Below are 24,916 nucleotides of genomic sequence, written 5' to 3' on the forward strand. Positions count from 1 at the left end.
GTATATAATTAGGTATTATTTAAATATATGTTATTCATCTTCCCCTAAAATATTACTAAATTAAAAAAGATTCGAAAAATAAAATTTCTTCTTATACAATTCAGATTTAATTTTTTTTATTTTCTTAAAAATTATATTTGTAACTTCTTTCACTTTCATAAAATATCTCGTAACTGTACGAAACATCAGAACGGTATCGGAATTAACGGCGAAAAGCGCGGCCGAAAATTTGCAAGAAAAACGTTTATTGGACAATTACGTTTCCCTTCGGCCCACTTATAAACCTCCACCCATAAGGTCGAGAGGCTTCGTTTGCATAGTCGCCGACACCTTGCGTGTCCATTACGCGGGGGTAGCACAGGCGAGCGGGAGAACGTTGGGGGGGGGGGGGGGGGGGGTGGTCGACGAGGGTGAGACGGTAAGAGGTGTGAACCGTAAACGCGCCACGTGCGCCAAATGGAAATGGACCAAATATCGCTGCAAACACTCGACCGTGCGAGTATCGATATACGACGCACCCTCCTACATCTCTCCTACCTCCTGATCCTCCTCCCCCAGACTCTACTACGATCAAGGCACACACATATGGGCTCTCCGTGTGGACCTCCGTTTGTCGTTTATATGCCTTCCCTCCTCCCTCCCAGCCTCGTCTCGCCCGCACACGTGTGCGACGTTCTGCTCGAAAATTCTCCGGTCACTCGAATCCATCAGGAGTCCGCAAAATATCGTGAGCTACTTCTCTTGTACTCTTTGACGCTCGCAGCATGCGTGTGAGTGCTGGCACAAAACTGTATATGGCGTCAGGGGAAAGGAAGTAAAACCGTACATTTTTTAAATAGCACATATTTTTACGGTAATATTTTTCGCACGTGAGAGACCGGTTTTCGACCCGTTTGGTAGATTAGTTTTACGTTTCTTCCACCATTTTTATATGGCGCGTTTAATGTTACCTTTGTATTTTACATATCGAACAGATTGTTGCATATCTAATTATTTTTGCCATAAATTCTTTGGTAAAACAAAATGCATTTTCTTACTAACGTAATTAATTACAAATGAAAGTTCGTTTCATTATATATGTAAAATGTGTAAACTATATAAGTAGCATAATTCGAAAGCTATATGTAAATGATGGAATAGACTGAGCATTTGAACATAATTATGTAAAATACTAAGAATGAGGATTTATAGCTTTATTTAGCGTATATATAACTTAACGTTTAAACATTTTAAATAAAGTTTCGAGTTATTTGAGTATATCAATATCGATTTTTCTCCCCTAATGCTCCACGAATTTGCCTTTCCAAATTACTTTCCGCCATTGAACGAAGTCTAGCTTCATAATGTGAATCTCGCGCATTAAACGCATTATCGCGACGGATCAATTAAATTCCCTGACTCACAGGGCACGGCGAAGAAGGAAGAAGGAGACACGCGAGAGGGAAATAATGCCCTTCTTGCTTTCAACCGCTCCTTCATTTATCTTATTCATCCAATTCACCGACGAGAGTCGCGGAAAACATGTATGAAACTACAGCGGAAACGGACAAAAAGAAAACGAAGAATGAGGATAGATGCGCGAGATGCGAACAGGGAGGAACGGAGAAAGAGACATATGAAGAGTGAAAGCGAGTCAAGGATAGAAAGAACGAGAGAGGGGAGAGAGACGGAGGATCAACGGGAGAGATGTAGGGAGCGAGTGCTTCTAACTAAACAAATATGTACTCACGTACTCATTCACCTATCTCCCGGTCAGTCCTACCTACGCTCCTAGAGCCCTTTTAAAGACTTTTCCCGCTGTTCTTCTACCCCGCGCCACGCAACCGCGACTCCGGGCGCCGACACATACTCGCGGGCGGCGGTCCCGACAAAGGGAAAAGCGCGGTTAGGACTTGAAACGTTTGAACGTGTATACGCGTGTACATGTGTGCACGCTCGCTCGAGTCGGTTTTAACGCGGGAAGGGAACGTCACGCAATGCTCGGAGTGCTCCCGCGGCGATTGTAGCGAGTCCGTCGCCGCTATCATCGGCCGCGGATTTCACAAGTCTCCTTCAAATGGAGGCTACACGATACTCGTACTTCGAGACGTATCCGTCTCCCGGTGCAAGAAGCCGCGGAGAAGTAGCTTCTCTATATCCACGAGTGTGTTCTCGCTACGTGTCTCTACGCATGCAGAGCAAAGACTATGTATCTTATTTTTACGCGACCGTTATACACGAGGATTCTCTTGCGACTCTATTTGCAATTTCTCGTAATACGTAAATGAGTCATTCGTTGCTAAAAGTACGTCACGAGTACGTCTTCTTATAAACATGTCAGAAAAATCAATTATTTTTTGCTTATATATATTTAATATTAACCCGGGAATGGGAGCCTGAGGTGATTTTTACACCCCAATAACGAAAAAATAAAGCTCACAGTAATTTTAATGTGCTTCTTTTGTTTTTTAAAATATTTTTTTTGTCTCCCTCATTTTTTTCAGAAAATGTTGAGTAAATATGTACCTATAATTGTCCTCAAATACTAATAAATTATAGACAAAAAAAAATGCAATATGTAATTAATAACAATGGCTTTTAATTGGGAGGTAAAATATATCAGGCGCCCGTTCCCGGGTTAAATAATTGCTGAAGTTTCTTGCGTTGGAAAAAGCGTCGCCTTCTTATGACACGCCATGATTGAAATTTGCATAACATAACTCTCGTTTGAAATCTCGCACGTTGCGAATTCTAATGTAAGACAATAAGAACGATATTTATCGGAGCGAGCGCACAAGAAACCGGATCGCTCCCGAAGTGCATCGTGCCGATTTCGAAAATGGCACGAGGTACGATTAATCGCGATGCGGGAGCGTGGGCGAGCGCGCTCGCGCCCCTAACGAAGAACGCGGGGTCGGACGTAATCCGCTCTCAGAACGAAAGAGGGGACGAGAAAGCTCGCAGGGTAGAGAATCACCGTGGTGGCCCCCACGAGGTGGGGTGGTCGCACGCTAGATGATATCCAGAGGATTATTCTCTCCCGGTCGCATCACAAACTGCCGTGACAAATCGCCCTATACTTTATGAGACAAGTCTTTCTTCTGTGCGGCCCGGCAGCCGCTTCACTCCGTCGGGGCATATATCACCCGGGACTGTCGATATATTATCGCCCGCGACGCCTACCGAGTCGCTACTCAACAGAGTCAATACACGATGCGTCGAAACAAATAGCCTGCGAGAGACGCATAGCATAGCGCGAGCGGGAGAAGTGACAGTAGCAGCCGGCCGTCAGACGAAATCCTTCCGTGGATTTAGACGACGATATATAGTTCTCGAGAATCGATGCGATCGCGCCTCGATATACTCTTTTAGCGATGTCTCTCTCGCAAGCGTGGAATACTGCGAACGCGTGAAAAAAAAAAAATACAGAAAGTAATATCTGGCGCTTAAAGCGTAAACAAAGTCACGGCGAGTTCAAATGTGTAATTATACGGTCGGTAAAATTAACGCGGTACATTAATTCGCGCGTATAAAGTAAAAACAGCATCAAATATTGAATTGAAATTCCTATTGAACCGCGCGAAAGTGTTACTCGTTGATAGCTTCTCCGCCGAAGATAATAATTTTCGATGCACCCTCGGTTTTTCGCGCCCCCACAACGTAAGCTTGGCACATTTTTAATTATGTTCCTTCCTATTGCGCCACGCCGTGTCTTTTAACGTGGGAGCTGTATAACTTGTTAATTTATAATTATGATATTCCTGGCCACTTTGTAATCGCGCAGCCGTTTCGCCATTCGGCGTTTTCTCAGCCCTCAGCCCGTCGTAGCCCTTCCCATAAATTTCCTGCTTTCAGTGGCCGATTTATAATTACCGCTTTCATATACCCGAAGTGTAATTTGCTTGTGTAAATTCCACATGCTCGGCTCGATGTAGTAATATTTCACGAACAATTCTGAAAGGTATACGGTTTACGCGAGTGGCCGCATATTTTCCGCCGCCCGCGGAAGATAACGGTTTGTATGAGATTTATAATACTTCTATATTATACCCTACACTTTTTTTTCTCTGTCTTTCAATTTTATAGGAAAATTTTGCGGAACGACCCGGCTCGGGCGAAGGGAGGGTCCTTAAAAAAAATGCAGAATTCGTAAAATTTTCGTGCACCCCGCGTGTATATAGCGGCAAATATAAAAATTTATATCGTCACGCTAATATTAGTTTTTTGCGAGGAATGTCCTCCTCAAAACCGCGCAAGCGCGATAGCATTCTCTAAATATAAATTAAAATCGAAGCATTAATGTTTAAATTAATAACGAAGTAATTGAGACACGTGTGTCATATAGAACTTTAGCCGGTTTGATAATCCCGGTTTGTACGAAAATGACGCACCGTACAGCGAACTGTAATGCAATTAGATTTTAATAGGACCGTACATTATTCAGAAACGGCAGTTTCCACGCCGATGAAAATTTAGAGGCGATACTTTATGTTTTAATATTCATATGTCACATCAATGTCGAATAAATGCGCGATTGCTGTCCACGATGCTTTATAATATATGCAAAGTGAAGATGTAACTAATGAAAATTGAGGTGGAATTGTTTCTTCGGAATTTTTATTTTCACGGAAATTTTTTGCTCTCTTAAGAAGACATTTATTCTTATAAGATAATAGACAGCGGAAGTGTGGCAAATTTATCACGCATTTATCACGGAAGAATATCTTTAACTTTATAACGTAGCTTTATAATATTGAATAAATTATTTTTAATTGTCGAACTTGCAAAATATAAATAATTAAATTAATAAAAATAGTAAAATAACTGAGTATTACAGAAAAACGATTTTTTCAGTTTCAAACAAAACAATTCTGGAATATTTTCTTTTGTTTTACACTTGTTCTACACACACATACGATATATTTTCTTTAGAATTTAAAATATCCTTTATCAAAACTTACAATTCATTAATTAAAAAAACAGTATGCTTATACTTTAAAAAACAATTAATACAAAAATATATATTTAATCAATTAATACAGAATTCGTATAATCGAAAGAGCTAGAAGGAGCTAAAGGAGAGTACAAATATCTAAAAATCGATTGCATTCCGGCATGATGAGGACCGCGGAAGGAACGGTGGCATGCGGCACGCGTGCGATCGGCATTCTGCGGTTCGCGGCCGCGGGGCATTGCGTTTTGCGCGGTGCTAATCGCGAACCGCGATTGCTTTCGTGAGAAAGGGAACGCTCTCTCGGCCTCTTTCTCGCGGTTTGAGCCCATGGCGGCCGATGTTTCGCGGCGCTTTCGTGCGCACGGTGGCGCGGTAGCCACGCGACTGTCGAGCAGGTAGCGGCTTACAGCTTTTCGAGCGTGGAGTTTCGAGGTTTCGCGGTTTCGGGGAGGGATAGGACGGGTTGTGGGTGAAAGAGCGTGGGGTGGAGTGAAAGGGGATGAAGCGTCGGCGCCCGACGATACACTACACTACCCGACACAACGATGCGTGCGACTACTGCGACTATCCCCCCAGTGCGTGCCACGCGCCCGACATGACAACACGTATTTCCTCACGTTGCTCGTGTCGGCAACGAAAGCAAATCTTTCTGACGCCAGACGGTTCGGAAAGTAATGACAATTTTTGTAATAATCTGAAATTTGATTAACATATTTGTGCGATTGACATTATTGATCGTATTTGTACATTTTATTAATTAATATAAGCAATTTTTATTTAATATAAGCAATTAGAAATAATCCATAAATAGAGAATAAATTAAAATATATATGTTAGTTCGCAAAAAACTAAATGTACCCAATTCGATAAAAAATTCTCGTTTAAGTTTTTGCAACGTTAAATTTGACGAGATATAGTTCAAAAGACAAAATAAAACATAGACAATTACAAATTATGATAAGACATTTTGTTATTTATCTAATGCAAAGAGCAAAGCATAAGAACACCATGTTTCTATTTATAATTCATTGTAAGAGTTTTATTTTCAACGATGATAATAACGACGTCGATAATAATAATAATAATACTAATCATAATGAGACGAAAACGATGACAGAATATTTCATAGAATGCATTTTATTTTTAGCTTCCAACGTGCATACTAACGCGCTGGCATATAGAATGCAAAAGGTCACATTCTAGACTTATATTTTATACCGTATCCCAGTTTATTGCTCGCTGAAATGTGAAACACGTATACTTTCTACGAAATATGCGACTGTCGTTAATAGCGTCTGCAATCCTGATGCCGGCGTATGAATGCAAAAATTGATCCAAACGATTTCAGCAGCTGTTCACAACACGTCAAAAGAGAATAACACGCTCTTCACTCCACACCTCTCATTTTTTATTCATGGGTCTAGACCTAGTAGATTTGTGCCAAGTTGTATGAGAATGGAACATATATCAGTCATCGTGCGCTTACTTGCTACAAAGAAGAATGATGACGAAGAGAGACAGATGTTGATAACTTCTCTGATTTATTATTATTCGACGATCTCTCGCGCGTCTGACGCTGATATTACGTTTCGTTCGCTCTACTCGATCATCGTCTTTAAAAATCTGAATGATTCGGATATTCCATTTAATAGCAATTCCTCGTTTAAATATTCTTTTAACAACTTATCATATTTTTTCCTCTAAATTTTGCTATTAATCATAAATACTTCCGGATTTATCGTAATTTTACTCCGTTCTAGATAACTTCAATTATACTCATTCTCATAAATCCAGTATTATATCCCAATCATTTTTAAAACTTCTAAAAATTAGCAATAGTTAATGTTAAAAGCGGTACAAAAAATAAAATAATCATATAGCCGCGAGAAAAATGTTACATTTGACTTGCTTCAACATTTTTGCAATTTTGTTCAAAGTATAGAAAATGTACGTCACTTAGAAACCTCTTTGTACGCGATGTTTCTTACCGACTTGAAAAAACTTTTACGTAGAATAGGCGCATTCAGCGTTTCAGTAGATGCAATTGCATGGCGATGGCTTGCAAGATGACCTGATAACAATCGCGATCGATAAAGAAAACAGCTTGGCCGACGATAAAGCGTAAACACTGCGTTCCCCCTTTGTCAACGTGTACACGCGGCTCCGCGAACGTGAAACAAGATAAAGCGGAACAATACTTTCGTCGATTAAATGGATGCACTTAGAGGAAATTAATTTTTCGCGCTGGAAATAATGGCATCGGGTTGCTGACATAATTGACGGCGCTTTTTATGAAATAATAACGAACCACGGCTTGTGCACGGGGGAGCAAAGATGTAATTTGACATATTAGTGCCGAATTCGGCATTAACAAGTGATAACTCGGACCTCGCGATAATTATTAGAAAATAAACGTCTGGTCGCCTAACTGCCAGATAAGGATAAGAACGCGCCTATCTAAATGATGTCGTTACAAAGTAGTTACGTAAGATAAAAGACAAAATTAATGTCTAAAAATAGATACGTCTGAATATTAGCGTAATATTTGCCTAAATTCAAGAAAATAACAAAATACTTCTCTCATTGCACATTACGGAGTATACAACATTTAGGACATCTTTCTAGTTATATTCGGAGTATATTTTCCGTGTTTCAAGAATAGTAACATCTAAGACGTTACAGAAAAGACGGCGTAACAGCGTCGCCGAGGGTGGGTCGCGATTACAAATATTGCTCGTTAAGTCACGTCGTGTTTAAGTTCGCGGAGCGCGCGGGACGCATTATCGGTTGCTTACTTTACATCGTGTCGCCATCGCGAAAATTAAGCCGCTTGTTTTAAACGCTTGTCAAGAATTCCCAAGTTGTAAGTGGCCGTCGGTATCGATCGGCCACATTTCGGCGAGTTTACGCTTACACACCTGTTTGATTGCCTCGCTTCGCCTGTAGTGTTGCTACAAATTGACACGACGTCCTGATAGCACTTCGCGACTTTAAGCCGACGTGGTCGCGCGCTGGACTGATATCATTCGAACGTTTTTGCTTCACTTTATTACATTTACTACAATACGTTTAATCGCGATATCTTGATTCGTAGTTTAACACGTAACTCCAGCGAACTTATAACCTCGTATAAAAATATCTGGAACGAATAAATCCCAATGTATCGGTGATAAAGATTTCACTTCAACGCGACATACATTTTACGCAATTTTTATTCAAATGTGAAAATTGATTGGTCAGATTCCGCTATACAACTCGTCAACAGCTGCACAACACACAAAACTGACAATTATGCCATTTTGCAATCGAACTTATTTATGATATGTTTATATTTAAATATCATTATCATTATTATTAGCATCTTGCGCATAATATTCTTAATGTTATAATTTAAAAGAAAAAATGTGTTTCCCTCGATAAACGCACATCGTTACACTGTCAGCTTTCGCATTTTTGAGAACTAAATCACTATTCCACTTGCGTTGCACTTGACAATTATTGCATCCTGTTGCATCAGCGACGAGACCGCCGTGGCAGGTATATCCGCATATCCGCGAACGTACACACTGATCAATCACTGATAGCCTCGACCACCGATCTCGTATTTCCCCGCCATATGTCATTCCCGTGGATCTTGGGGATCCACGCGCGGCATCGATACGTAAAAGGTAATCGCTCGAATCCACTCCATTCACTGTCAGAAAAGTTCGTTGCGCGTTCGCTTTCTCTATCTCTCTTTCCCTTTCCCGCGTGTTCACAACACGACCGAGGAGGAGGACAATCGTCGTTGCGCGATCTTGGTGAACCGTTAGACAGAGAGGAGCAGATCGACAGGTCGCCTCAAAACGAACTTGAGCGAAGGAGAGAGATGGACGTACTGGAGGCGACCGAGAGAGCAAGCGCGAGTGTGCGAGGGAAAGAGAGAGCGAGAGAGAGACAGTCCAAACACACGGACACACGTGCCCAATGTGTCCGTGTATGCTCACAAGGATGGAAGAGAGAGAAAGAGAGTGAGAGTGAGAGTGAGAGAGAGAGAGAATGTGTGTGTGTGAGAGAGAGAGAGAGAAAGAGAGGGAGAAACATACCCCAAAGGTGTCAGAAGGCGCTGGCAGTGTTCCGCGGTATATCTGCCGGTTGTCTCGAGACATCCACGCTCAGTAGGCGATACCGTGTTTGCCACGACGCTGCGAGGCACCCCAGGCAGGCCTCCGAGGGTGGCCTCGAAGGCGGTGGTAGGGCGACTTGCTGTGTTGTGTCGGATGCTACCGGGTAGCGAGTACTTGTTGTTGAGATGCCGGGTATAGGGGTGTAGGGGTGGTAAACGCGGGGTATACGGTGACAGAGAGAAAAAGGGAGAGACAGAGAGAGAGAGAGAGAGAGAGAGAGAGAGAGAAAGAGAAAGAGAGAGAAAGAAAGAGAGAGAGAGAGAGAGAGAAGGTGCATACACACAAGAAAAAGAGAGAGGGAAGGGATTGGTGTACAAAAGGAGAGAGGTGGAGGAGCGGGAGGGGAAGGAGCCGGGGGTGGCACCCCCGAGAATGGCCTTGCGCAGCTACGTCGGCTGGCTGGCGGAGAAAGCGCGGGATAAGGCGGTGGTTGTGGCCGCGGGTTGGGTGGATTTGTACGTTGTGCGGGGGTGGAGGGTGCGCGCGAATCTCTAGCGGCCGCTGCTGCTGCTCCTGCTGCCGCTGATGCTACTGCTGCTGCTGCTGTTGCCACTACCGCTGTCGCTGTCGCTGCAACCCGTTCCGAGCGGAGGCTTGTCCGCTAAACAGCCAGACACGCGAAAGCACGCGAAACACAACTGGGTCGCGACGTGGCTCCGTAGTCATTCTCGGCGGTATAGGGGTGGTCGCCGCGATACGGGCGGTGGCGGGGATGCAAGGCAGAGGGAGGAGGAGGAGAAAGACACGCGGAGCGTGTCGCGGAATGCTGACCGGATCATTGGACGTTGCTGCGTTCAAGAATGAAGAAATGCCTCGACGATAGCCGTATAGGACGTAGGACAAAAGGTGATAGACAAGGGATGAACGACTACCGGCTTCGACGCGCGTTCATCGACAACGATGACGACGACGACGAGGATAACGAAGATGACTTGCTTGCACGCGACGCGACGAGGCAAGCAGTCGGCCGAGGACGCGACAGGAGTGTACACGCGGCACGGATGCGCGCAACTCTGCGGGCGGGCACGACCGGCTGCGCTGTTTTCCTCCCTGCCGTTAAAACAATAATGCAATATTTAACCATACACACGGGGAGCGAGAGAAAGAGCGTAAGCGAGAGAAAACCCGAGAGAGGGGGTGCCGGCGTCGCGTCGGGGCAAGAGAAGGTAGGGAGGTAAGGAAAGTAGGGGCGGCTATAGGGGACGCGCGGGGGGACTTTCTCCCCTCCAGAGGCACCCGAGAGGCAGCAAGTTGTAAGCTCTTCTTTCTCTTTCCCTCTTCCCAGCGTTCTCCAGCGATCGCGCGGTTGCTTCGTGCGCCGTTAGTTGTCTCGATGCTGCTTTCTCATCGTTTTGTCACTGCGTCTCTCTCTCCCTCTCTCACCTCGTCTTTTTCCACACTCCCGGCTATCTCTCTCTCTCTCTCTCTCTCTCTCTCTCTCTCTCTCTCTCTCTTTCTCGCCTCGCGCGTGGTGCAAGCTTTTAGGGGCATCTCACCCCGCATCCAACGCTTTTATGCGACGGCGGCAGTAACAGGGGGAGAGGGCGCGAGAGGGATACGATATAGGGGACGTCGTAGTGGGGGTCGGAGGCGGCGCATGCTTCTCTCTCGAGAGGGATGCGAGGGCCGGCAGCCTGGGGTGGCTCTAGACGCATTCTCCCAGCGATGCAGGTGGGCGAACGCCGACGGAGAGGATGGAACGGACGGACGGTCGTGCACGCGTATACTCCGTCGTTCGACTACCTACTGACGGCACTGTCCGACGAAGAATTATGTTAGACTTTGCATTCGAAAATGTACAAGAAAACTTCTGTACATGCGTGATACTTATAGGCTGCGGTCCACTTGACGCTACAAATGCTTCGAAGCATTCCTCTTCTCTTTTCTTTCAATGAAGAAAGAAGGAGAAAAAAAACGCTCCAAAGAATTTGTAGCGTCAAGTGGACCGCAGCCATAATCGGACACAAATCTGATTCTTCATATGATGATACTTTTCTTAGGACGATATTATAGCTACTCTCTTTCATCGTCGAGATAATGATATTTGGAAATGTATTTAAACACTGAAAATGAATACTCTTGTATACCAGTTTGTTGCTCGTTTGCTATTGTATATGTATTGTATATGTATATGTTGTATTGAACAATTCAGTTGTTTCAAGAGAATTTGTCTGTAATTTCATCAAAAGAAATTTTCTCTCAAAACATTGGAGCGCAAGTTGAAGATTATTTTTCAATATAATGAATGTCAGAGAGGACCTTTATGTTATAAAATGATCGAAGAATCAGCAGCAACTTTTCCAGCATATATCGGCTAACGTTTTTATATGTACGTTTGCCAGACACTTCACTTTAACTCAATAATCTCCAGCCTACATGGAATCAATTATCACATAACAATTAAGAAAATGAATGTGACGTTATTTTTATTAATATTTAATATAAATACCTAATATTTATTAATAAATAAATTGTTAATCTTCAGTAAATACCTTTTAATTTAATCTATACATATATTAAAGCTCCGTTAAATATAATTTGAAATTAAACAAAAAAATAATAAAAAAATGTAATATGTGTGCAGTTGTAAAGCAAGGAAAAGCTTTCATTTCTCACAAACCTATTGTAATTCAAAATTACTTATTACTGCCTCTCACTGTCTCACTTTTTGTTAAATAGGAATTAATTTAAGTATATTAATTTAAAAAATCAATAGTTGAAAGACAATGTACAATATTGGAGACGTGTTAAACGTAATCCATTGCATTTAAATTTCCATTTTCTTGTATAACTCGATCACACGCGATGCTCCCTTTTAATTTGTGTTTTTCACGTATTGCAAATTGCATCAGGCATAAACGAGACGGCACTTACCGCTGCTTTCAATCAACCGCAATTTACTTTTATGCAAATTTTTATCAAACCGTGTCGCATTCATCACGAAATTTATTTCTACTATCAACCTGCGTGACGCTATAATTAATATCGCAGCATGTCTAATCAGCGAATATAAACCCTTAACAGTGAGATCAAATGCGGTATCTAAAATTACAATTTTCATCGATTAATCATAGTAGTAGTGCTTCATGATAACGTAACCAAATTCAAATTTAATTCGATTATATCAAGTGGACACGTCTGATATTATCTGTCAATGATTACTCATTGTCCATGGGCAACAAATACTGATTTATGTCATTCATTGGCTCTTAATACAGATACCGCGAACAGATTATACCATTTGATCCAGCCGAATTCCGTTCGCTCGGTCAAGAGTTCAAAAGGTGAATCATCAAACATGAACGCACTATTTAATCGTTGCATACAAGTAAAATGAGCGCGCAGCAAATGATTATGATCTCAATCTACATTTTTCTACTTAAATATTATTTTCAATTAATATTTTTGCGTAATGCCGTATTGATTGGATACCGCAAGTACCGCGCCACTTGAGACCAAGAAATAATCAAGATGTACTTACTAGATTAACCTAATGTTTACGCATCAAAATTTGTTTCTTAATTTCCCTATGTGCTTATTATTTCACGTGAAATGCGCACCGCCAATCGCCATATTATTAAATTCGCTTATTATAATACATATATTCAATATATTGCTGCGTATGTTGATTAAGTTATATTATTCTGACAAATGTCGCGAGCAAAATCAAATCGACCGTATCAAGAAACGGTGATTTGAAAAACAGGAATAACATCGCGAAACGTTAAGTTGCGTTAATTAATAGCAGGTATAGCGATTGCAATATAAGTTAAGCCGAGGGGTCATAAGTTACGCGGAGAGATGGAAGTTTTCGATACGAAAGCGTCTCGTAAAACGGGGCTTCGACCCGCGTCATAAATTTGCAGTATAATTCCAAGAATAATCGTTAGGAGCAGATGTTGCTAACAATAATCTAGGTAGGTATCAGCACACAGGTCTACTAAAACATTCCGGAACCGATCCATTGATATACGTCGTAGCGCGCGCGATAGGTACGAATATAAAACTGTGTCGGGTAAGATTGTGCGCATGAATCGCGCAGCTAGATAATGCCGCGCCGGTGATCGAAGTCGGATATGAGAGAAGCGAAAGAATCGATTCGAGAAGGATGTCTGCGCCCTGTTGAGTTCCCATTGCACTGTCTAAGCTATAGCACGCGCGAATACATTTTTTGTAATCTGTTATTTGCATATTTCTTGGCGTATAGTCACTAATATTTTAATTAAAGGTCTTTCATAATGTAATAATTTGATTAGACAAATAAATAGAAACCTACGTAATTTTCCATATCTTCTATTCTGCATTTTTCGATAAGAAAGTACGTCATTCATGTGAGAAAACTGTATATATGTACATGTTCCTTTTTTCTCTTATACCCTGTCTTTTTATTTTTTTATTATGTAAAATTATGCTTATCCAATTAATATTATATTTTAAATAAAATTATGCCAATTAAAATTCCTATGAGAGACACATAGCTATACTACAGCCATTCGTTAATTATCAGCGATATTAAAGCCTTCTCTCCCAAACCGTTCTTGCATTCCCCAGCATAATTCCAAACGCTACTCGCCGGATGCTGGTAGCTCAAGCAGCAAAATTAAATAAGAGTCACGCCTGCATTCTGCGAGGCATTTCTCCTCCGTCGTTACGAGCAGATACGAGGTTGGTCCGCGTACGTAAGGTAGGTACTCGGAAAGGGTCATCCCAGGGCCCAGCCGCGCTATCCGGGGAGGACGATCGAGAGACGGGTAGGAAACGGTATGGGGGTAGTAGCTTCGTAGTCCAGATAGCCGGTACACTTAGCCGCGTGTATAGCCGTTCTCTCTCTCTCGAGGACAAAGTAGGGGCGCCGCTGGAGGGGGCAAGAAGTGAGGGCCGGTGGGGAGTGGGTGGCAAGCCGTGGGGGTGGCTACCACCCTTTGCAACCCCCCACCAGCGCAGGAGTCGCGTCGCCGACGCTCGGCCAATAAGGAGGCCCGCCGACACAGAGACAATTCAAATGCTGCGCCAATAACAAACGTCTTTTGTTGTTACACGGCAAACTTTCTTTTCGCCTGGTGCTGCTGTTTGTGCCGTCCCCGGGATGCCCAACCCCGGCGGCGGGCGCCCGCCACCACCCCCTGACTGCAGCCTCCACACCTCGCGACCGCCCCCTTACCGGCGATCCTGTCCGAGAGATATTTTTCTTTTTGCCTTTTCACTTCTCTTCCTCCTGGCTTCTTTTTTTCGCCATTCTGTCCCCCGTCTTCTCCCTCTCCTTCTCCCTGCCGCCCGCGATCCAACGGAGCGTCAACATATTAAAACGGGGGGATGCAGTAGGCGGTGGCGGCGAGAGGATCTGCGCAATGCTGACATTGCCTTTCCGCGTTTGTCTGGGCCGCTGCCTTTCGCCGTTTCCGCGTCTTTTTCTCCTTCTACGTCGTAGAGCGTCTCGACGCCTGCCTCGTGGTGGTCATCCTCGCCACATCCTTCGAACATCCACACTCCTCTTCCCTTCTGGTGCACCATCGTATCTCCAATTCGTGTATCAAAGCTCGATAGAGTTTATCTACGACGTATTGTTTAATATTCACGTTTTTTGCCCTCGGAAGCAAAAAATTGCAGATAAATGTATTATCTTCTTTTTCAATTGCTAGTTCAATTATAATGAGACATACGCATTATAAGTACATGTATCAATTTTTTTCACTTGTAAATTTAGAACACTTTTATATGCATCACAACAGTATCGATGCAACTTTTTACCGTTATAAATTATTTAGCTTGGTAAGTCTTCGAATAATATACAAAATAATATAAAATATATTATTCATTGTAAAGTAATTTTTAATATACCTCGTCGTTCCTGTTTCTAAAGACATGTGATTATCTCAGACTCATGCGGCATCAGGGCGTCGTCGGATTAAATACTGATGAAACTTCGCCAATCGACCTCGCTTAATGTCTCGTCTTAAAAGAAAGGAACATCGCCAGACCACCGCACCGGCGGGGTTGAGGCAAGATGGAGCCACGACGGAACGAAAGGATAAATATTCATTGACGTCTTCATCAAGACTTTTATGACCCTGGCAGAGAGGATGAGGCGACGGGAACTACGAGACTGCTTTACGTTGCCTTCGGCCAGTTTACCATACAGTTTGTAGCGTTCGAGTGTATAACGCGAAAAAGTAATGATAAACGGAATATTTTCACGTTATTATACCTAACGAAACATATAGTTATATAATTATAGGGAAATTAAAAGTTAAATTTTATGATTAAATCATGAAATATATAACGAGCAATATTTAATAAGATACGTCAAGTTAATATTTAGTGATCTTAAAAATGACTGTAACATATTCATTAAAAGTAGATCGATAAGGTCAATCGCATGCGATAATTAACGATACAGATATTCATTATTCTAGTATATAATTTATGCAATTTAATATGTATGGTAAAATCATGCGCGTGCAAGAATAGCCAAACTCTGACTAGTATAAAATATCTGTTTGACTCATTTAATGCTTGATACGCGATAATCTATTAAAATCTTAAAAATCTCCAGAAAGCGATTCTAAATATGTAAAGTGCATATAAATCACCATAATATATAAAAAAGATAACTTTTTTCACTGAAAAAGATTTAAAAAAATATTTGTTAACGTACAAATATAAAAATATCTTTTCTAACATAAGAAAAAAAAGAACGTAAAATAATTAAGCATTCCTAGACTCTCTCCCCTTCTAATTTTGTTTTCACTCAATTATACAGACTGTCCTTTTTATTTAGAAAAATTTATAAAGTTCTGTGCTTCGACTGGAGCTCGAAACCTCATTAAACAAATACGCCAGTCAATGAGGGACCGGGGAATGTTGGGAATCGAAGCGAGGTGGTGTCGAGGCAAATTAGCCGCGCGGATATCGCAGCCGGATGTGCCAAAATTCTCAAGCAAGTGACGGTACCGCTTGCGGGGGAAGGGGGGGAGTTAAAGGAAAAAGGGATCTGTCGAAAGGCTGGCTCCTCCGCGGCGCAAAGAGTAGCGCACGAGGGTGGGCGGCAAAATTGAAATTTCTTCGCTCGAGCGACGACGCAGCAACTCATAAAAAGTTTAAACGTTTCACTCTCTGGCTTGGTGCTCTGCTGTTGCTCTGCCCGAGTCTCGCCTTTTTTTTCCCAATATAAACTCCCTCTATACCCTCACTTCGCCTGTCGATTGACTACCGCGTCTTTCTCCATTCACCCTGATACGGCTCTCCGGCTCTCCAACCCCGTCACCCCTCGCGGAGATGCTTACGGCTGGCAACTTTTACCCTGAGAAATTAGGGGCTTTACCGCACCCCTCTCCGTCGCGTTTACCCTTCGAGATATCGCGAAGCCAGCATGCGTGTCATTCGCGAAGTATCGTGGGCACGATTGTTTTTATTTAAGTGAGTCGCCTGATATATTAAATTCGGAAGCTAGTGGCTATAGGTAAGAGAAGCAATTGATCTTCTAATTATAGAGCCTTGTTGGACTGCGCTTCACATCTATAATATATAACGTCTGTATGAGTTTCAAGTTAAAATTTAATTTATTCCTACCATCGCGGTAAAACGGATTTAAGTGCCGTCTTATATTTTTTATTATCACTATCCCGAAGGAAGTGATTACGTCGAGAATTCTGCATCGCGTTTACAGGTTACTATGTGTTCAGCTACGAACCACTGAAGTTAACGGGCGAAGGTTGCTGACTCTTATTTACCGATATGCTGATGTAATTATTATATTGCCTTCAATCTCTCTCTTCCAAGCATGACTTCTCATTATTTGCAGGATTAATATCGTGCGTATTCATTAGCTGAGACTCGAGCGGTCTATCCGCATGAGCGGTCAGACTGGTTTTTGTGTTGGTCTTATATTAGATATTTCTATAATAATTTCGCGATAAAATGAGATAAATATTTCATCTGCGTTTAATGCGGATTTTCGACAATTCAATCATAGATTTACGCTCGAGGGCCACTCCTCGATATGCAAATTTATACGATTCTGCGTATGTTGTTATATATATCCCGCTGTCATTTATATACAGAACCGCCTAACGCAATTAAAAAAAAAAAAAGGAAAATTGTAGCTGTATAATCTGCCAGGTACCGTTTTCATAATGGCCTGTGTCAACCGTCGTCTTCCATTTCTGGATCACGCAGACCAAAATAGTTTCTCTCGATGCCCCGTTCAAACAATATATATTCAAATGGATAATTTGATCCCGCCTGGACGCGAACGCACGGACGGGGAGGATAGAGGTAAAGAGCTGAACGGAGGTGGAGGGCGGAGACGTGTGCTTTACGGCTCGTTCCATTATGAAGGCAGGATCTGACGACTGCCGATTGAAAATAAAAGCGGGCGGCACACGGAAAAATGTTGCTGCAAGAGCGGCAAATATTGTTGCGCCGCCCGCGGTCCGGAGACAGCGTGGCGCCGAGGCCGCCGGTGGCGGATGCCCGGTCGAAATTATTAATCGCGCCGCTGGTCCTTCGACCGGCGGCAAATGTTGACGTTACCGGTACGACGAACGTTGCGCGATCGCACACCGACGTGCATCTGACGGTGAACGGCGCGGAATTTAAGAGCTTCGGGAATTAATTGTATCAGCACGGTGCGCCTCTCTTGTTTCAACGAGCGCGTCCTCTCTCTCCCCGTTCTATACGCGATTAAAAATCGTTGGCGATTCAATTTATTTAATTTAATTTAATATCCTCCCTATCGCCGTCTGCCATTGACGTTAATATTTGTCTCTCACAATAAAATAAGAAATTAAAAATAAATCAATATTTATTTGTTACATTTAAATTTTATTTACTAAAATTTTTTAAATTAAGAGATTATAACGTGTCCCTTTTTTGAAATATTCAATAGATAATATTTACATTCCCGTAAAATATATTAAATAAAAATAAAAAACACATCTGCTCTTTTATTTATCATTTAACGGATGTTTCATATTTTGAATGATTATTGAGATTTTAATATGGTAGAGATTTTTAAAAAATTTAAATATCTTTCAGTGTGATAGCATATTTAATAAATATAGCCGATTAATAGTGCCTGATCAATTAGCAAAATCCGCGCTTTGCGTATATTCCCGAAATAAATGCAGTTCTTCTCTCAAATCTATGGGAATCTTCGACGAGATAGAGATGACGGGGGGGATGAAGCCCGGTTGCTTATAGGTCGCATGGGTGTCAGAGTCGATATCTTGCCGGCTCTGTGTCACAGAAGGGACGTTGGCGGCGGAAGGGTAAGAGACGGGTAAGAGAATCAACGGGAGCGGGAGAGAGGCGGGGGGAGAGGGTGAGCCGTAGAGTTGCCGGGGGTAGGTGCGGCTGCGAGCGTTGGGGAATGGGTACGAGCGAGGGGGCATGATTAGCATTACACTCTGAGCCTCGATGATCAATAGTGGAAACGTCTCTCCCTTCATTCTCATTCTCTCGCTGTGTTAGCCTTATCTCCCTACCCCCCTCGTACCCTTTTGCCCCCTCCCGGCATCGGATATGCGCGAATCTCCCACCCCCTTTCCCGGAGCTTTCTGTCGCCCTTCCTCCCCCCTTTTCTGCGCGCATTCCGAGTACCTATTTCTCTGCCACTCTGTACTACTCCGAACGCCTTTCTCTCTTTCTCTCTCGCTCTCTCTTTTTACCGAGACTCTCTGTTTCTCTTTAACGCAAATGCTCAAAATGATAGTCTTCAGCTATGCACTGCTGACTTCGGACCAACGAGTGTAAGCTGCAAGATCATTATCTTATTATCATTATTTAAAATTGTAAGTTGATTAATGAGACATTAAGAATTTGTAGAAAATCCAAAATTCAAATTGAATTGTAGAAAAGTTAACTTAACAGCTTCCTATTATTTCAGGCAATCTTACGTTCCGATCGTTGAGAACAGATCGCAAGATTGAAGTGCTATGAAAGAAAGCCGCGCATTCATCCATCTAGAGGAATCGTATCGCCTCTTTTTTTCGCGCGAAGCACCTTACAAACCCCAAACGCACCATTCCCCGGCAGCGCGGGCATAATCCTTTGGCGCGAATCGCCACGCCACCCTCTCTCTCTCTCTCTCTCTCTCTCTCCGTCCCATTCCCACCGCGACATTCGCCGAAACGAAATGTGCCTGCAAGTTCCTCACATTTATTCTGATCGCCGTACAAAAAAGTGCCGCATCAGCCGGATGATGCGTGGTGTATCTATACGTACGTACATAAAGAACCGAGATTTTCCTCTCCGGCGTCTCGAGTCTTTATACGGCGTAGGTTACACCTTCCTCGAACCCAACCCCGCGACGCCAGCCCCGAAGACGACCCGGGGATGTTTTATTTGACGGTGTCAGCAAGCGGGAGATATTAACCGAACAGCTCTCGCCCGCTGGAATTATGTGGGCGGATGGGTGTGGGCGCGCGCGAGATTCGACTTCTATGGAATTTCCGGAGAACGCGGTATTGTAGCGAAAGAGAGCGATGGAGACGGCGCGGCGCGGGACGGGGGCGGGAAGGATAGGGGAGAAGGATATAGAGGGAGAAGAGGACGGACGACGGGTCACACAGGGAATCTACCGGGGCAAACTTCACCATTCCGGATACCATGGTACCCCGGAGACACTGGCCGTGCCTAACTGCAGTCTCATCCCTACCGGTCGTTACATCGTCTGGGTATCTGCATCTGCATCGGGAGCATATCGTATTCGGCGGTAACTCACGTGGCGCGTCATCCTTGTCTGCCACCGCCGCCTCCTCCCGCCCCCGCCGCACGTCGGACTCAGAGGTGATCAATGAGACCGCCGGAAACGACGGAGTTTTTGCGAGATCTACGCGAGGCACATATTTAGAAAAGAGTACTCGAGAGATTTTGAGACTCCTCGGGAAAGTATCGCGAAGGGATGCGAGATATTGAGGCGATCCGTCTTATCGCCGATTGTTTCGAGAGTTTAATTAGTACTTCGTATATCTTTCAGCAATGTAAAAGATATTTTAAAAGCGACGTTGGTATGGATCCTTATCTTCACGATGTCGCTCAACGTTCGCCACGAGATAATTAAAACGAATTCCGTAAACTTTTCTGTGTATTTCTGGCCGACTGCTTCGAATAAGTTTGAGAAAAGTAGCAGTTTTTGGAGAACTTTCGTAGGAGTGACACCAGCGGCAATAAAAATTCGCGAAGATAAGACTTCGTCCTCCATGGATTATAAATAAAAAAAAAAAGAACGTGGCGACGCTTGACTGTCCTAGATAAGATAATGCTCGAAAATAATTTTTTATCCTATATTATAGAGTACATTACCTACAATCTGCGTACATAAAACGCAGGTTTATTTTTAAAAGACGAATTTAATCATGCAAAATTTTATGTAATAAATATATAAATATTGATGAACTTAAGTAAAATAGATACAAGATCCAATTTTCTTTTTCACTGTAAACGATTAAATCGTGATTCTTATCAAAATAGTATTTGCTTTACAATGTATAAAAAGGTTTCACAGTCCACTAAAAGAAAGCAGTTGAAGAAAGCTCACTTATGTGAAAAATACATAATTGCTACTAGCAATTACGACAAAATGACCGCGTGAAGTATCGGAATCCTCTCTACCGTTCATCTATATCGCGCACTCCCACTCTCTCTATTTCCTCTCTTACTTTGACAATTTCTTTCATCGGATCTCCTTTCGGTTCATTTGACGGGACGACCTTTTTTCGCGCCCGCCGCACAAAGTGTCGATCCGTCGTTGTCTTAATGGGTGGCAGGCCACTCGTCCTTATTGCAGACTTAATTACTACCTGACGCCAGAAAGTTATAATGGCCAACAAGGAGTACTCGAGGGCCCTGGAACCTTTCAGCCAGACGGACAAATCACTGTCGAAATAAAATTTTCTTATTCCAGCGATATTTCAAGTGATGCCGTCGATCCATCATCTCAACTTCTCAACGGTCATATAAGACAAGAATTATGGCCTTTATTCAAATGGATTTAGTTTGCGGCGAATCTAAATTTTTATTATAATTATATAACTAGTAGCAAATATTGTTAACTAATCCTTTTATTTTAATATGTACTGCTTATCTTCTTGTTTAATTAGAATGTCCATTTAATTGAAGAATCTTAACATACATCCACGTCTGCGAGTTTCTAAATCCAAGATATGTAAAATTGCGATAAAATAAGATATACACGTCACTTTATACATTTCCTTGAAGCAGTTGTTACAAAAAAGAACATTATACATAAAATGTAAGTGAGTACACGACGAGCTATTTATTATTTATACAAGTAGTTTTCCTCCGAAAGAACAGCCGCGAAAAAGACACACCTCGGGCAATCGGCGTAGAAACGACTGCCGGCAGTAAAAGAAAACTATGCTTACTACAAGGAAAATTTTTATCGACTTGACGGTCGCGCGCGCGAACGATACCTCTACGAGTGATAACATAACGTGGAAATGGCGGAGCGCAGCAGCAGCCACGCGTTCGCAAAGGATAGTCTTCGAATCGAAAATCGGTCGCGGGCGAGGTGGCGAGGGTTGGAAACGGCGAGCCTAAACAATATCTTGCGGCAATGTAAGGAGCGTCTATTGGGCCATTACCGACGGTGGCTGACCATTTTGGCCATTTGGCTTGGACAGTGCTACGTCAGCGGTCTCGATTCTCCCGCCTGTTCTCCGCCTATTTCTCCTTTCTTCCCCGACCAGAGTCGAACTCGACTCACTTCCGTCCTTCTGTCCTGCCCTTCCCTTCCCTTCGCCCGCTGGAAAGAAGTTTGTATCGTCCGGCAATCAAGAGTGATCAAATTAAAATTACAAATTTACCTTGTAGGAATCATCTATTATCTTATTATCATTTGTAATCTACTTCTATCAGCTATTTTTTTTCTCTTTATCACCATGAATGCGTAACAATTGCAACGAAGACACTTGAACGACTTAAAACTTAATTTTCAGTTTCAATCTACGATCCCACTCTAAAATTCGATATAAACGCGCGGACGTCGAGTGGTGTCCACGGTTTTTACGCCATCCACGGCGTCCAAGGCGCGAATCGATAGATCCCGCACAATTCATTTCTAAGACGGTGGGAGAAAGCACGCGCGCGGCAACGACATTTCGAAGAATGGCAGACCGAGAAACCAAGCAAAATCGATCGCAGCCTTTCAATGTGTCTCGGCTTTATCGTCGGCCATATATCATCGTGCCTATATCACGGCTGTGGGATCTCGAAACTTTGCGTTTCTCTTTTTTTTCTTTCGGGATGTGTGCTGGATACGCGCGATATCCCTGAACCCGAAATCGCGAGCTCGATCCACAAAACATAACACATCAGGGGGAAATGAAACACAATTTCCGCTGACGTCACATTCGCATTTGAACCCGGTAATGCGGGTGTTCGGTAATATAACGCAATATTTTACATTTCGTATATCTAATCGAAACATTTTTAAATGGCAGCAAAAAAAATATCAAATATATTGTTGCCCGCGCGGATTAATAAATATGAATATGAAAATACGATGCAAAAAAACATGTTATCATAAAAGTTACTTATTTAATTTAACAATATATTTTAAATATTTTACAGAGTTACGATGAAAAAAAAACACGCGCAGAAAATGAATAAAATTCTCACGTATCCTAAACGACTTTTTATTTTCCAACGCGACACACCAGTCGTCCTTTATAAAAGGGAATTCAAATTTTCCAACCGCCAGAATCGTTGAACCGCCCTGAACCGTCGTCGCTTCACCATCGACTCCGAGGGAGCATTGAAATTCGATGCATGGCGCGCGGCGGCGTTTACCTTCCCGTATAAAACAAGAATCGCGCAATTCCCGGCGGAAGCGCGTATTATCAGCGTCTCGAATAAAATTCAAAGACAAACGCTCGCAGGGAACGCTCGTTTTCTCCCCATCCCCCCGAAGGCGCCACCCTCTCCGCCGCGCCACGCGCTTCTTCCACGCGCGCTCCCGTTTCTGCTCCAGATCCAATTCTCGGTCGCTTCTCTTCATCACCCCCCTCCCTCCCCCTCCCCACCCCACCCCACCCCTCCACCTCCTCCTCTTTCTCCACCCACCCTCGCCGCGCTTCTCGTTCCGCACTCTTCGAAACATTGCGCGAAATAACGTTAAATATTTACTTTCGGGACGATTGTTCCCGTCGGTACGACGGGATAAACATCATTATGTAATGTATATAAAGCCGCACGGCGGACGGAGATAGGAACGCGCGCGAGAATATGCGGGCGGAAGACGGCGAATAAACTTTTCTGCACCTTTCGCGCGAAGGATTGACCTTAACGCGAGAGAAGTCCCCCCCCCCCCGTTGGATCCATCCATCCATCTGGCCTGTCCGCTCGCCGCGCTATGTCGATGTCCACATCCCTCATCCGCGCGCCCATCCATCTAAAGCTTGTGCCCGTCGATTGCTTCGCGGAATCACGGTGAAATTTCAACCATTAGACGAGATTCAATATGTTCAACAACTTATAATGTAACCCGCTACCCTTGTTCGCAAAGTCAACTGAAGTTTTATGAGTTTTATGGATTTATAAGTACATTTAAATCAGAGCAAATACGTAAACGAGCTCCCGATGTTCACTTATCCTCACATTGCCCATCCCTATACTTTCGACCAAGTTTTTTTTCTCTTCCGAGCAATTTTTGAGACCGATTTTAAAATATTTTTATGCAGCAATTAGATTAAATTATTAAGAATCATTTTTTCAGTCATCGTAATAATATCACGTGTCCTAAAATTGTCAAATCTCGCGGTGCATTTCTTGGCAAACACGCGAACAAGAAGTATCTCCACGCACATACGGAAGACAAGATACTTGTTCGTCATCAACCATTAACCGGTTGGTCGCTGACCCTAGTTTGTGTTTCTGTATTGCGAAATGCGAAACTGAATGGCCGGCGAACAGTTCGCTGGGGGAGCGCTGACGTTGTTCCGCGAAGTCCCTCGGGGTAAGCGAAAGGGTCGCCGCGCGTGGCCCCGTTGAAGGCGACGCGATCGCCACTATCCCTTCGAGAACGTCGTTAATTATTTCTCGGCTTTCGTCTAGCGTCATACTCGACTTGGCGGAATGACCGCCGCGCCGTATTCGTTGCACGCGGTATGTTTATGTGCTTTTCAAAGAATCAGATGACGAGGCAAGGGACGAACTTTACAAATCTCCACGTCAGATCACGATTTAAAAAGTGCCACGTTATGTAGCTTCGCACACGCGTGTGAATTACTTATCCGCTCTTATAAAACAGTCGCTTCAAATAGATTACGTCACGATTAAAGATCATGGGTTGAAAGATCATGTAATACTTATTATAGACTCTATATTATAGAATAAGTTCCTATAATAGACATAATAGTATTTCGCGTCTACTTAGAAAAAAAATTGTAGCAATTATCTTATTTTATTAAATACCAATATGTGCTTCAAAATTTAATTACTCTAAATCCCTATAATTTATACACATTTTAATTTGTGCTTTATATTTATATTTTGCATTGCATATATTATGTATATCTACTTACAGTAGCGTGGAAAACTGTTTGGATAGTTACCTGAAACAAGAGAGAAGCCTTGGTTAATTTCGAACTTAATTAGATCATCACTATCAAGTCGAAACATAAAATGACTAAAAGTATGTTTCATTATTATTATTAATAAAAAATAAATCTTTGCATTAGTTTAATTTGTAAATTATAGTCAATAAACTTGTTATAACTTTGCCATGATACAGTTATTATTATTTCCAATGTGATTTTCAGTGCTTAATAAAATATGTATCCAGCTAACATCTGTG

General features: G+C 42.8%; 1 protein-coding gene across 18 annotated transcripts in view; it reads right to left on the reverse strand.

The window, feature by feature from the left end:
• The window catches only part of Foxp (forkhead box P), a 290,869-nt gene that overhangs the window by 48,857 nt on the left and 217,096 nt on the right, over nucleotides 1–24,916 (reverse strand). The window contains exon 1 of one of the 18 annotated variants that reach the window (XM_071779927.1): nucleotides 9,019–9,304. The exons of the other annotated variants lie outside the window; for them this stretch is intronic. Within the exon in view, the coding sequence (XP_071636028.1) occupies nucleotides 9,019–9,081 (63 nt within the window). The 5' untranslated portion in view covers nucleotides 9,082–9,304. Of the gene's footprint in view, nucleotides 1–9,018; nucleotides 9,305–24,916 lie in introns of those variants that run through there. 18 annotated transcript variants of the gene reach the window in all.

Source organism: Temnothorax longispinosus, chromosome 5 (assembly GCF_030848805.1).
Source record: "Temnothorax longispinosus isolate EJ_2023e chromosome 5, Tlon_JGU_v1, whole genome shotgun sequence".
Taxonomy (NCBI): domain Eukaryota; kingdom Metazoa; phylum Arthropoda; class Insecta; order Hymenoptera; family Formicidae; genus Temnothorax; species Temnothorax longispinosus.